The sequence below is a fragment of the Corvus hawaiiensis genome, chromosome 13, assembly GCF_020740725.1.
Source record: "Corvus hawaiiensis isolate bCorHaw1 chromosome 13, bCorHaw1.pri.cur, whole genome shotgun sequence".
Classification (NCBI taxonomy): Eukaryota; Metazoa; Chordata; class Aves; order Passeriformes; family Corvidae; genus Corvus; species Corvus hawaiiensis.
The window spans coordinates 13,675,244-13,690,647 of record NC_063225.1 but is presented as its reverse complement, the minus strand read 5'-3'; the positions used below and the strand labels follow the sequence as shown (position 1 = coordinate 13,690,647).

The 15,404-nt window shown below is 36.6% G+C and overlaps 1 protein-coding gene across 5 annotated transcripts in view; it reads right to left on the bottom strand.

The window, feature by feature from the left end:
* Positions 1 to 15,404, bottom strand: part of TCF12 (transcription factor 12) — a 160,873-nt gene that overhangs the window by 47,558 nt on the left and 97,911 nt on the right. For all 5 annotated transcript variants that reach the window (XM_048317214.1, XM_048317216.1, XM_048317212.1 and 2 more), the window contains exons 8-9: positions 7,109 to 7,244; positions 3,753 to 3,805 (exon numbers count right to left, since the gene is read on the bottom strand). In XM_048317214.1, coding sequence (XP_048173171.1) covers positions 3,753 to 3,805; positions 7,109 to 7,244 — 189 coding nt within the window. The remainder of the gene's footprint in view (positions 1 to 3,752; positions 3,806 to 7,108; positions 7,245 to 15,404) is intronic.

Here is a 15,404-nt window from a genome sequence, read left to right as displayed (position 1 = left end):
GAGAGAGCATAGAAGGGAGTAACACCTATTATTTTTCTTCTTGTACCATTAGTATCTTCATGTTACATGTTTTGAAACATCTCTAGAAGCTTGGTCTTAAAATGAAAACAGAAAGAAAAGCACCTTAAATGGGTGGTAGTTCTATGCATGCAAACCAAGTTTGCTGTATTTTTGTATCATAAATAATTCTTGCAAGAAATTAGCACCCATGGACTATACACATACTATAGAGGGTGATATATGAGGAACCCCTTTATAATGAAACTACAAATTGTCTTATATGTATTGAAAAATAGAAGTTTGAATTTAGAAAGAAATCCCTGCTACCAGAAAATATTAATTTGACAATCTCTTATTAAATAAGTGTAATCTAATGTTTAATATTAGCTGATCATCTCAGGTACTATGGAAAGCCTAAAATGCTCAAAAAACTTTTTAGAAACGACACAGAAAACAAACAGACATTTGTGTTTGTATGTCACAGCTCATTTTCTGTAACAAAAATCAACAGATACAATGTATTCCAGTTATTTCTCTGATATGACACTAATTAAATAGCACAAGAATGATGATAGATATTCACACTATTTTTCTTAGAATTATGACCTCATGATAGCCACTGATTATGGTACTAGTAACAAATGTTATTTTGAAATATTTCCTGACTCCACATGTAAATAGTACATTTCTGCTCACAGCCCATCCATTTTTGGATGACAATCTCCCTGGGCATTTCTGAGTGAGCCTCACTTGTCTGTCTTCTCCCTCTGCAGCCTGAGCAGCTCTCCAGAAACCCTGACACTCTGCTCTTCTGGGCCAAGGAGTTACACTGGTTTCAAGATAGATGATATTATTAGTGTCTGGCTTAGTTAAGGTAATTCCTACAATCAGAAAAATTCTCAGAAATACAAGTGTTCAATCTCTGAAGATAATGTAACTCATTGAACAGTATTCCCCCTCCCTATAATATAAACAGCATATCATAATCTTGCTGTTCCCTCAAACCTGGATTGAAAAAAAATAGATTTTCAAAACTTCTATCCTCCTTGGAGTGCTTTAAATTTAGTCATTGTAGTTTAACATAAATGCTTACATGTCAACATTCAAAATGTTTTGAGCAGTGAGTCACCACTTAACAAGTCACAACACAAAAACTTAAAAATGCATTTGCCTGGAACATTTAATTTTTACAGTAAGAGGACATATTCAGATTGAGATGCATTCCAGAAAGAAGCCAAACAATTCACCAGTACTTTTATCTGTAACTGTTTTTATTTTAGGCCCTGATAAGAACACGTTAAAAAAGATAAACTTCGAAACAAGTAATGTCAGAAAGTACCATACAAAACCAAGAGAAAAGGAAACAAACTAGAGGAAGGGTTGTTTGGGGTTTTTTGAATCATTATTACTTAAAAGACTGTTATTAAATTACAGTTATCTAGGAAATTAAATTACTGCTGAGTATCCGTTGACATGGCAGCCGTATGCTAACAAAAACATTGCAGAAACCAGTATTTCAGACGCTGAAAAACTAAAAAATACAGATTTGTGTAACAAAATTAAGTATCATCTTTCCTCTGACTTTTCATATTATAATTAAACTTTCCTGCACTATCTACTAGCTACAGCAACTTTTATCTTTCCCACAACACATTCGCACTTCTTATGGAGGTATATTTAAAATAAAGACTACACTTACATAATGATCTACTCAATTTAAATTTCTTATGATGCTCAGTGAAATTTAGTTTTGTCTCATCTTCCACAATTACAGTATCTCGTATAATTTTTTGGATTTTTTGGTAATGTGTCACTTCAAGGCTCTATTCAGCGGTGAAAGCATTGAAAGACAGAGAAACAGTGCTTAAAACCTGCAGCATTGCAATCATTGATTATTCACAGTAACTGCACTTAATTGCACAGATTGGTACAATGTTAATACAAATAAAAATCTATCAGCATTTTATTGTCTCCACTCTTAGAGAAGAAGAATTAAATGAAAACCATTTGAAAAATATTGCTTGTTAAAATTAAATCCTGGTAAGAGAAATGAGAGAAGTCTTTCATTCTCCAAAATGATCTCTTTACCTGGCGGATGCTACTAAATATTAAACATGTAGCGTAAGCTTTATTACTGCCTAGAATTACAGTAATAAATTACATGAAAATTGCACTGCTATGTGTTTTAGCTTCTCTGACATTTTAAATATATTTTTGTTAATCTAGCAGAAGTCATCTGCTAGACTGTAAAGCCACCCTACATAACACGCAACTGTTAAAATGTAAATTGCCAAACTATTTTTAGCTGCTGCTGAAGGGAAAAAAAAAAAGGGAGGGGGGAAAGAAGAATATTCCTGGCCTCGAGAATAATGATTTGAGGCATTGTGTTCATTTTGTTTATCAAGCAGCTATTCAGCCTCTAGTGGGGCCCAAGTGCTTATGCAAGCAAAAGCTTTTAAGAGTGCCTGCAGCTGCAATCCTGGCTTCCAGGTAGGCTGCAGGTTCAGAGCACAGCTGCCCCAGGCTATCCACACTATCTCAGCTCCATCTGGAAGTACTGTTAAAATAGGATTTCAGATCCCGGTTTCTGTCTGTATCATCGTGAGCAGGGGGAGGGAGAAGGGAAAGAGAGGGAGGAGAGAACAGGGGAGATGCAAGGACTAGAAGACACCATCCGTACTTCAGCTTCAATACAAAATAAAAAGCTCAGCCCCATTTTGCTCCCACTATATTACTGTTGCCTGTGCAGTATGTTCTATTCAGCCTATCCGGCTTTGAGTTATGACTCATCCAAGTGCACCTGCGCCCATGTGTTAAGTACTGCCAAATAAAAGCCCAACATCCATTTACACAACAAAGAGACGTATCCCGCAAGGCAGCGGAGCTTCCCCCTCCCCTCCTGTTTGTTCTGAGCAGGGGAAAAAATAATTCTGTCCTTCACTTCACTGGGGATTTTTCACTTCACGTGGATTTTTAAATGCAGATTCATTTATAAACAATTTTCTTCCTTTTAAGAATAAAGCATATTTAATACCACAAAACACCCCTATAGCATTAGATTATCACAGCCATTAATGATTTTTCCACCAAAACCCTTCCAACCTTTTTTATCAAAGCCCTTTATTCTCGAAGGATAAATTTTCAAGCAAAGAGGGATCAACAAACTAGTTGCTTGAAAGCTTTCCTGATGCTAGGCTGAAGTTAGGAAAGGCTTAATGAAGGCTTTAAAATCCACCAGGGCTTCACAATGAACATCTGACTCGGTGATTTATGCATATTAATAACCTCAGTCCTACTGAGGCAAGCTGAGCTGTACATGTCCTCCGAATCTTAATGTCTTCAGCTCCACTGGGATTATTACAAATGTAAATTTCTAAGATTCTCAGCTATTAATCTCTGTCTGTCCTCCTGTTCAGCAACATAATGACTAATTAAACATCAAAAGACCTGTACAGGAGATCTTCTTTGACAGCTCCTGGCCCAGCTCTCTTCCCAAGAGAGGAATTCAAATGACAGGGACAAGTGGGTAGGAGCATATGAGCGAGCTACAAATCACTGCTATGAAATCTAAAAATTCCACATCAAATGTGTATTTAGTCCTGCAGAACCACTCCCAATTACCTAGCTAGCTGCTCATGTCCAGCAGATAGCCCTCTTAGTGCTAAAGTTAAGTAATTTGTATGTATGGCAGGTAAAGAGAATGCAATTTAAGCCTAATTTTTATCACTATAAGTAAAAAATGTAGTACTCACAGAAGAAGGCAAACCAGGGGGCACCTTTCTTACTTTCTTTGTCTGTAGAGGATCTGTACACAGAAAAATAGCATTTCATCAAGTATCTGCGTTATAGGTGAAAAAGAATAAATAGCTACACTGTTCAGTTTTTTCTTTCCATGACAAATTTCTTATTTTCCAGTTTCATGTATTTTTTATTCTCTGGCAATGAGATTTGTCTTTCACATCAATATAAAAATGTAACATACCGATGTTCTCTAAAATAAAGCTTTGCTGAATAGTTACTTTCAATTGTTTCCCTAAGGAAAACAGTTATTCCTAAGAACAGTTACTCTGAAGGGTACACTTATGACCTTATACACTTCCTAAGAAACAAAGTAAGGTTTTGAGACATACAAGGAGGAAAATGGGACTTATTAGCGAGAGAAATGCTTTTTCTCCACATCAGAGTAAAGACAGAACTATCAAAAAGGAATTTGACATGTTAAAATATGATTTATACTCTAAGAATACTAACATGATGTAAATTTTATAGGTTTTAGACACTACCAAGGTTGTAAATAAACAGCAAATTTAATGACCTAATTACTTTCCTTGAGTAATAAAGTCAATACATCTCAAATTTGCATGTAATAGTAAAGTTGGACGTATGATACCTGCTTCTTCCTTCCAATAGTTATTGTAATATAACAGAAGTACCCAGCAATTTCACTACCTAAACCAAGAATCTGAGCCAGTTTAATCAGATGCTAATACAATTAATCTGAAAACTGCATGGAAATTACAAGTTAACTGATGTTTTGAAGATGAGTATCTGGTGAGATTACCAGCTCTACAGTTAACCAATTGAGTCTTTAATTAAAACACAAAATTCCTATTTTGCTGTTTTCATTTAGAACACTGATGATGATATGACAAAATAAAGGTGAGATAAGGTGAAACATCTGCTGGATATCTTTACTCTCATCATTCCCCATCGGGCATGCTCACAAAGAAAAGGAAAGGACTTTTGGAAGAGATATTTACATTGGATTTAGAGTGTCACCTGGAAGAGAACACTGGTTGATTTCAGTGAAATTTAATATGAAATTTAACAAGAGCTTGTTATAATCCTGGTCAGACAACTCCTTCTCAGGGATAAAATGGCCATAATTTGACTTTGTTAGAAATTCTCAGGCAGCAGGTTTGTAGCACTTAAGAAGTCCATTAAAAAGAAAAAAAATTAAAATTCAGGCATACTTTCTCAAGCCATTGGAAAATACTTGAGATAAAAGTGTACTTCTTCATCCTCCTGACTTTCCTGGAAAAACATTTCCATAAATTTGTAACCACCACCCGCCATATCCCAGGTTACAATCCCCAGACTCAACTATGACAGAAAGAGGAATATTACCAGTTTGAACACGTTATCTGTCCTGAGCTTCTCTTCCAAAGAAAAAGCTAAATATACTCTGAAAACACCACACTTCACTTCCATTTGTTTAATTTAATAACATCAAGAACTTCCCAAACTCTATACAATTTGCATAGGAAACAAGAATCTCATTCAGGACCATCTCAATGACTGCTGCACACAGTGATCTTCCTGCAGGTCTCGAGCACCCTGTGCCCAGCACCCAAAGCCAAGCTCTAACAGCCCCCTGCTACTCAAACCCAGGGCAGGTTACTACTCTAACTAGCTTCTCCCTACAACTGATTCAGTGTGAACTAAAACACCATCATCATCATCTTAAAACCCAATTCTTTTCTATTGAAGTTCAGCCACCCCTTCAAGCTGCAAACAATTTTAATGAACTTTTCTAAGACTGTTCCTTTTCTGAAACAGGTGTGAGGAACTGCTGTGTTTGTTCTGATATTCTGAGCAACAGGAATACTTACAACAATCTTCATAAAGACAGCCAACCCCAAGTTAAACAGCAGTTGGCTCAACAACAAGGTAAAAAGTCATACAAATATGGTATTTTAAAACACATATATACACGCATATATTAGAAGAGGAAATAGCCTTAAATTGCACCAAGGGAGATTTAGGTTGGATGTTAGGAAAAATTTCTTCACTGAAAGGGCTGTCAGGCACTGGAACAGGCTGCCCAGAAGGTGGTGGACACCATCTCTGAAAGGATTTAAAAGATGTGTAGATGTGGCACCTGGGGACATGGGTTAGTGGTGGACTGGGCAGTGCTGCATAAAAGGCTGGACTCAGTAGTCTTAGAGGGCTTTTTCAAATGAAATGATCCCATGATATATAGGATTAAGTTCCGAAGTAGTATTTTTATAAACAAAGATTTAAAAAACAATTTCAAGCATGTTCAGGACTATTTTAGTGCTCAAGAAGTTTGCAGTTATAGTTAAAGTTACTTCATAAAGCAATTTGCATTTGAAAATTTTATTTTGGGTAAACTATGGTTGGAGTTACATGGTTCCAACAAACAAGAGTTTTACTATGGAATAGAAGTGCTATACAGAATGAGGGTCATTAAAGATTCAACCATATAACTAGAGAAATTCTAATGACCTATCATACTAACAGTGAAATATATGGTAACTACAATATAAGATTATATAACTAGAATATATGGCAAACTAGAATATAAGGCTATGGTCCCTCTTTTTATACCAAAAAAGATTTTTATTTTAGTTTGCACACCCAATTATTCAAAAAAGTCTTATAGAAGATAGTATAGAACAGTTAGGTCATTCTTGATTCTCTGATTCAACAGCATTAGAGAGCTATAAAATATTACCACTGTCTATGACCAAGTACAAAAATTCCATTCACCTCCAACTATCCCCAGAATAAAATATGAATACTGTCACAGGATTATAGCAATTTTTAAGCAAGTTCCTGCCTGCATGTTTTGCAAGGTAGTTTGATTTTAGGATAAACTACTAGCCTTCAATTGCTAAGATCTTTAAAGGCATGTTGAACCAATTACAATGAACTATATATTGCCCTGAATAAAGTTACTTTTAGCATATAAAAGGATAATTATTTCCCCTTTGTGTCCTTTCCCTACTAAATAATGGTAATGACCTCAAGGTCAGGCATTTCCAGGAGTTAATGATGGCACGGGTTAAGGGCACTCAGCTGGTCATCAGCTCCTATCCATCTGTCATTATTGCTTTTGCAATTAAGGGTTTTATTAGAGTTTCTTGTTTGTTTTGTAAGCCATACTGACCAGTGTTGAATCCAAGCTAGTGTCTCAAAGAAAACATTAATAATTCCAGTTTTTCTCTTATATAGCAGTTTGGTGTAATTTCAATTGTTCAGTACAGAGCAATCTCTAGTATATTAAATGAACTGTCATAGAAAATAATAAAGTCTGCAGAAAAGCATCATGAACAAAAGTTTAAAAACTGTCTGTATTACTTACCAAGAGCTGATGAGTCATGAAGTGGTCTTCGGCGCTGATTCGTGCCAGAAAATGGGTAGTAGGGTGTTCCAGGTTTTGCAGAGGATGACAGCTGACCTGGACTTCCAAGCCCCATATCAGACCGAAGCAGACTAGACTACAAAAACACACAGGGAAAAGTCAAATTAAGCTCTATAACAATGCAGCTGTTAATATGCCAGGCTAACAAACTATTAACCACACATACTGCTCTTGGCATTTATAGGAATTTACTGGGATTTAGTGAAGGTTCTAGAGTTTTAAAAAATGTAGACCTTTTAAAAATCAATGTTCAGAGTATGTACCACAGCATAATTCAGAAAGGCAGATCAAGTTTGGCTGTCAGCCTCCAAAAAAGCCATGACCATTTTCAATTGAAAACATCTGAAAGAATCAATTCATATTTAAATTTTAAACAAAAATCATAATACTTTGTTTATTTTACAATATAACACCTCTTCTGTTACACAATATAAACATAATTGATAAAAACTGCAAAGAGTTTATAGTGTGACATTAAGTTTTAGCACATACTTAGAAATCAGGACTTAGATTATGTTCATAAAAACATGGAATAAAATTGTCCAAAAAAAAATCAAATGCAGACAAGAGATAACAGAGTAAATTAATTAACAGAACATGATAAATTGACATTTTAAAAACTTCAAACTAACAATGTAGTTGAACCCTACTCTTTTTGTTCCCTTTTCATGCAGTAAAAATGAAAACATTCTAAACAATTAACAAGTGCATTATATGTTATTTGACCTCACATCATTTGGATTTCCTCTGTAAAACTGAAATGAATGTTGGTGATTTAGAAGAATGAAGTTTTTCCACAGGTGGTGCTACACTTAGCCTTGTTTTAGTCTGAAAAATTCTGACTTGGAGTGAAACGCATGGAACTGTACAGAAAATGTACCAGGTGGTAAAAATTCACTGTGTTTCACTCCTGGCTGTTGCATACAGCTTTCCTCAGAAAGGAACCTCAGAAGCAATTTGATTTCTTCAGCCATGGTCAGTACATAGTGCAGCCTTCCCAGTATAAGGGGGAAAAGCATAGCTGTCAGCTGTTTTGCTTAGACTCATCATTGTCAGGTGATGCTAAGACAGAAACTGCTGACTGGAGTAACTTTTATACCAAAACCCCACCAAATTTCTCCTTCAGCCTCACTGTTCTCAAGCCAACATTTCTCATCCCCTCAAACTGCTCTCCACAACGAGCCCTCATGCCCCTGAAGGTTCCAGAGGTTTCACAAAACCTGCTTGTGGGCTGGATTATGACAGGAACCACTCCAGTGCTGCTGCCTGCTTGGGATACAGCAGCCCACTGGGATAGCAGCAGAGGCCATTCATTGCTCCTGCCTCTCCTCACCTTCCCTTCTGAGGCCCAAATACCTCATTCATAAATAAATGTATCTTTTGGATTATACTAGATCATCGAAGGTGATTCTTCTGGCGTGATGAGTTGTGAAAGGCAAGCTTCACTCGCACATCTTGCAGTAAGGTACACTAAATGCCTTCTACCTTGCCATGCACTGGGATTAGCAGAAAATGCAGACTTCATACAGAATTACAGAATATTTATAAAATAAGCTTTTTCTCTGCATTGTATCACCTTTGAAATTTCTCTCTCTTACTTGTTTGATGACTAATTTGAGCATGAAAATCTTATATTTTAATTGAATAGAGTGGGATGTGAAAGAATCACCACATCACAAACTAAAGGAGGACCCAAGATTGTTCACTATTTTATACAAAAGTGAGAAGATCAAAATTTATTAAAAATGTTAGTGCATAGAAATAGCTTCCCCTCAGTTCAGCTTCTTCATTGTTATTCTTACAAAAGTCTTTGAATCAGAATTCTTAATCTGAAACTCATATTAAAATGAGATACTCTGATAGGGGAGACAAAAGTACACAGCAAATACACGCAGGGGGAAATCTGCTGGTGGGCTGTTCCAAGGTCTTCTAATTTTTGTTTTGGTCAAATAGTTAAGAGTTTATTGTTTTGCAGAAAATATTATGAACAGCAGAATATCTGGCTTACTCAGTATAAATCTGAATTTAGCAAAGATACTATTCTAAACATTTACTACAGTTTTAGAGGTGAACACTGTATGGGAAACATGGCCAATGTTTTGTGAAAAGCAGCTCCTCCAAACCAACACTGGCCAGAAGAAGATATGAAACCAGTTCTCACTTAGCCCAACACTTGACCTTCTTGACCAAGAATACCCAGGACTGAAGGAAAATTTCTTTACATAGCCTGTGGGGAAGGGAGGAAGTATTACGATAGTTGTCATTTCAAGTAGCTGAGGCAAGGTCCCCCTCCCAGAATCACGACCGAAGCTGGTAGGGACCTCTGGAGGTCAGCTACTGCAGCCCTGCTTGCTCAGAGCAGCTGCCAAAAACAATTAGGAGCTACGGCCCATTCACATTAAAGACAACCCTCCCTCCTGATCACTGGAGGGATTTTGGAAATGCAATGGGATCCATACAGATGCTTCCAAAAAAAGGGGGTGGGAAGGCTCCTAGTCCCTCTGTTCCCCTACTCATTAGGAGATGGGGAAAGATTTTTAAAAAAAAAAACAAAAAACCAACTAAGTAAAAACTCTTGAATACATTTCTACAAAGTCATTCTAAAAGGCATGAGTCTGTAACTTTTCCAGACTTAACCTCCAACCTTTATTTCATGGCATTTGCCACTCTTGCTCTTGTCCTAAGTGTTCCAGTTCTTGACATTTTCACCGGACCCTGAATTTCAAAGCAGCCTGGTTTCAATAACATTAAGTTAGCATATAATCGCTATAGTAAATACACAGTAAATCTCAAGCTGTGCAACACACTCTGAAGAAGTTTTCTCATCTATACTGTTTTGGGGTAAGAATTTTTTTATTTATAAAAAAGGATTAAAAAACCAAAACAACACAAAACCACAACCCTCTTCTACCATTGGTCCAATCAAATGAAACATCTGTTTAGAATTTTGTAATTGTTCCTCAATCTTCCAAAAGAAAATAAAAATAGATGTCATTAGTTCAGCTCATTGATTTTTCTGCCTGTTTGAACCAATTGAGAAAAAATATTGATTAGGACTGATCCTTTCCTAAGGGCATCTGATAAAGAAAGGAATACAAAAATACCACTGAGGATAGCAAAAAAGCTTTGTATTATCAGCATCAAGCTTCTCCTAACTAAGTGCCCGAGGTCCCTGCGCAGAGGCAGATCACTTACACATGTAGTTAGGGGCATTCTCCACAGAGAACCTGCATGCTCACTCTGAACCTCATCTGCCAAGCACACATCCAATTACTAAAGAATAATCAATGACTGGTTATTCTCCTGAATGCTTGTCCGAGTCCTTGTCTGTATTACCATTGTCAATAAACAGGCATCACCCCTAAAAATTTAACTGTTTGGATTTTATAATGCATATAGCCAGTCTCAAGATACACAAAAAGTTATTTAAAGAAATGTTTTCCCTAAGGAATGAGTGTTCAATAACCAACTGGGAAAAAAAAAAAAAGGAAAAAAAGGCTTTTATTACAATCAGCTAAGAGCACAGCAAGCCTGATTCCAAAGAGAAAAGAGAAAAAGATGTAAACATGCCTGCTTTACTTTTCTGATTTATCCCTTTCAGAGAAACCAAGAAACAGTTTTGACAGCCTCAGGGGAAACGGCCTGACCCAAATAGGAAAGTCCTTCACAAGGGCCACTATATCGACAAATGCTTTAAGGGGTCACTATCCTAAAGAGTATTCTCATAAAAATGAAATGCAGGGGAGTCACCTATTCAAGAATTGCAAGGGTGAGGGAAAAAGAATCATATCTACATATAGGGGGTGGATTTATGCACTTTTGTCACAGAAAACAAGTAACTTTGCATTGCTTGCACAAAAGTGCAGCTGCAAAGGTAACTTCCATTCAAACTAACAAGCCAATCAACCATATGCTTATATCAAAATGATATACCTGAGATTTTAAAGAAAGCTCCTTAGTCAACTTATTTTAAAATGGTTCTTAAATTGATTCTTTCAAAGAATTTAAGCATGAAAGTAAAAAGTAATTTGACTAATTCCAAAGTTTTCTTCTCCCCAGCCCAACTCTGTGACTCTTTAGATACCATTTGATGCCAAAACACTGCTCTGCCTTCAGTGAACTTCTAGGACACCAGCCAGCAGAATTCTAATATGTTGGTAAATAATTCTTTGATTTTACTTTGATATAAAAAAGAAAGCGGACAAGTAAAGGCCTACAGATGTCCTTACGTAATATTCCTTGCAGCTCTCTAGAATTTAGGCTCTACGCAGACAGGAAAGCCAAGCTGTCCTGAAAAGTACACAAGCAGTTTTAACAAATAGACGCTATACATTGCCTATATAAAGTTTTACCTATTCAAAAATGCATTTCTTATAGGCAGGTAGCCTTGTGCTTCTTGGTCGAAATCTTGTTCACATTCTTTTCTTAAACACAAACATTGGCAAACACTTTTAAGAACTCAAATTTTCCCAGTGTAACCATAGCCAAACTGTGCAATAGTTTGATCCAAATACAACTGTGTGCCTTTACATTATTCATTATTTTCTATCAAAAGAAGAATATGGTTGAGAATAAAAGCATTAGCCTATTATATGCAACTGATTATGACAGGCCCATTATGCTGGCATAATAAGGCAGGCTGCTTTGGCAGTGAAATGAGAGCTGCAACTCACCAACCGCAAACTTAGATCTTGAAAACCTCCCCAACAGTCAACTAGATTCAACTAGATTTTATTTTTTCTATTTTTTTGCATTAGCTTCCTTTTCATAAAGTTTATGCTTTCAGTCCTAGTAGTCAGGCTGTACCTACTTAAAGCAGGAAAACTGTCTAGAGGTAAAAATAAGTACTTGAGTGTTTAGTTAAAAATTGGGAGCTTGGATACTTTTTTACTTTTACAAAATAATGTAATGCAACACCACTCATCTCAACCAAATCCCTCCATTATCCCGCCACAGTCGCTGACAAACTCACTTGGCATCTCTCTATTTCTCAGAATTACACAGAGCAGATGGCAAGTGCATTCCATGCCTTACTGTAAACTCGAAATGTTGTCCTGGGTAGAGCACAAGTTTCATGTGCATGTCGTTTTTACTCAATGAGCTCTTTGGTTGACTTAGAGCATGGATATAATGTGTCTCAGTATGGCATGTCTTGCCTTACAGATAAACCTGAAAAATTTGCATAAGCTGAGTTAAAAGAACATAACAAAAAAGAAAAGCCAAACTCTAGTAAACTTGCAAAATCCCTCAGCAAAGTTGTATATTTTGTTATGGTGTTTCCAAAGGAACACCCAGCACAACACTAAAACATTAACAAATAATTGCTCTGAAATCCTAGTATGGTAGAGAGGTTAGAGCTGTAAAAAGACCATTCACTCAAGTTCCACATCACGCAGTTTAAGACAAAAATATAACTAAGATATAAAGTGTTGAATTTCACTTTACTCAAGTCTCCAGTCTTTGGAAACTGTAATGAATATGCACTCCAAAATAGGAGCTGAATTTGGGAAAAACACTGACATATGATGTAAATTCATTTTAAATTTAAATTTTAGAGATATGTTTGCAATTATCAGCATGCTGTTAAAGAATCTCATCCTGAGAATATCATCAAATAGTAATGTGAAATACAGTGTTACCATTTTGAGAACAAAGGGACTCTGAATGAGTAATCAATAGCAACTGGCAGAAAATGAGGCATTAATTATGATCCTCTCTAGTGTTTTGTCTCAAACAAGGTTTCATTAAATATATTGTGGTAACCTGTACATCTTCAAGCCATTACCAATAGATTTGATCAGATACATTTTTGGTCTGTTTCAGGTGGAGGAAAATATCAGAATTAGAAAACCAAAACAACATCTAAAGTGTTATATGATAACTTGAGCTTTTTTTTCTTGATCAATTTAAAGGAAATCAGGGGTTGCTAATAAAACATCTCAGGAGAGGATCCTCTAACAACATGTTGATAATTGCAAACATATCCCTCATTTTTAAAAAATACTTAGGTCTTATAATCTCAATGTAGTCTCTTGAAAATTTAATTATCATCTCCTATACCTAAAGTATCATGCAGGTTTGAGAAGATAATGACAGTCATCCATCAACTGCATCCTGCCAGTGTAATCAGGCTAATCTAGCTCACTGGATTAAAAACCAGCTACCTAGGGTACTAAATACCAAAGCGATGCAACATCGTAAACAAAATAACATTTAGCCTTACTGTCTTTCCAATTAATGTTTACACCAATGAAGATCAAGTTATCAATATATTCTCTTTTTATGCCAATGCTTTTCCAGATCACCATGAGCTGCTTATTCATGTGTGTACCTAAGCAGAGGCTGCTACCATGGCAAATTCTGTTCATGTGTAAATATACTGGGACTGAGCACAGAGACAGAAGAGAGAGAAGAAAGGAGTTTATTCAGAATTACATATATGGGGGGGGGGCGTGTTTAGCAGTGAGGAAAGCAAAGATTAAATGCAAAGGGAAGGAATCATTTTGTATTCTTTTTGCATCTAAATGTCTTTAAAGCCCCTGATTAATACAAATATTTTGAAGGGTCCCTTCCTTCTCCTTTGCAATATTGGCTTTCTTGCGCTGATGCTGCATATTGGCAAGACTACAAATTCAGTTTTACGCTTCTAAAGCAGCACCCTGCTGATGTTGGTGTCCAATCCCGGAGGTTATGCTGGCTCAGCTTGTCTTCGTTCATCCCCCCGGGCAAGGTATTTTTGCGTTGCTGACTGAATTCTAGGAAGGCATTACTAAGCATTGTGATTACAGGTCAGGCACCCCTCCCTTTGCCTTTGAATCTTTTCACTACATTATGAAAACAGTAATTTGAACAGCTTCCTTACTATGATTATACAAAAGCCACTTTCTGGAGAACTCCAAAATTCTACAAGAGAAGCTGCTGAGTGGTTATTCATTTATTTTTTTAATTTTTATGGTACCAGCCTCCTTGCTTTCCTTTATGATTACAAGATATTAGCATGAGGAGTCAATATTTAAATAAAAGATGTTATGCTGAGTCTTATTTACAGAAGCCAGACTATAAAGGATAGTATAAAGCTCAAACTATGCATCTGTTCCTCCCTCTGCATCTTCAGCAAAATTATTTAAAAATATTTCAGAACATTAGTAGATCATCTCATGCATACAGTATGGAAGCTGTACATCTCCTCTCCCACACAACTAAGAGAAAAAAAATCTCTCTTGCTCTAAGCACCAAGTCAGAAAATTATTAACATGATGAGGGTACATTAATAAAGCAACCAGTTAGTTGTTAGGACTTAACATGGAGAAGTCATATGTTTTCACATGTGATCAAGGGAGAGCTCAGTTCAATACTAGGGTGCTAGGAAATGGCCAGGAAATATCTTAGGCTACAGTCCTCTCTCCTGAATAAATGTTATGCTTCTCTCCCTGCTTTTTAGAAACCTGTACCATCAGGAGCACCACTGTCTCGAAAAGCACTCCACAACACAGCTGAAACCAATACAAGCTGGATGGTTTAGTTCCATGAAGGAGGAAGGTAAATGAGAAATCCTGTGCTTCCTTCCACCACTGAGTGACTGCCCAAGCTCTAGTCTCTCCCACCCATCCCAGGAAGCACTGCTCAGTAAGAGGTTACCTACATCACTCAACTCCCCCATCCCAATCCTACTCAGGGCCTCTACTCTTGACACCAGTTATTTGTGCAGATGTGAAGTCTGGGAAGGGACTTTACCTACCTATTAATTAAAAAAGGAAAGTAAATGGGGGCTTAACATACTAGAGCAATTACAGACAAAAGGAATACATACTTCAAGAAAATCCAAAGGGCAATCCAGCTCATTCAGATAAACAGGCATGACTAGGAGTACAGAGCTGAGCTAATATTTTCCCCATCCTCCACTAATACCATAAATTTGTAACTGAGAAGCACCCGGCTCTGAGGCAGTCAGTTTAGCTGGATGCAAATAGTAATTCACCAAAGAAGTTTTATCTGCACTCTGTGCTATAACATTATTTTTACTTCCTTAAGTAGCAACATGCAAGATAGTGTGTATATATATTAATTTACAGAATATTCATAACCTTAAATACAATCAAACACAAGCAAAAAATAAAGGTGGCAAGAAAATTTGACAACCCTAAATAGTGTGAGAAAGAGAAGGGCAAAGACAAGAAACTGTTTGCCTGGTAAGGCACTGAAAATTATTCCTTACGGAACTGCTCACCCTTTAAAA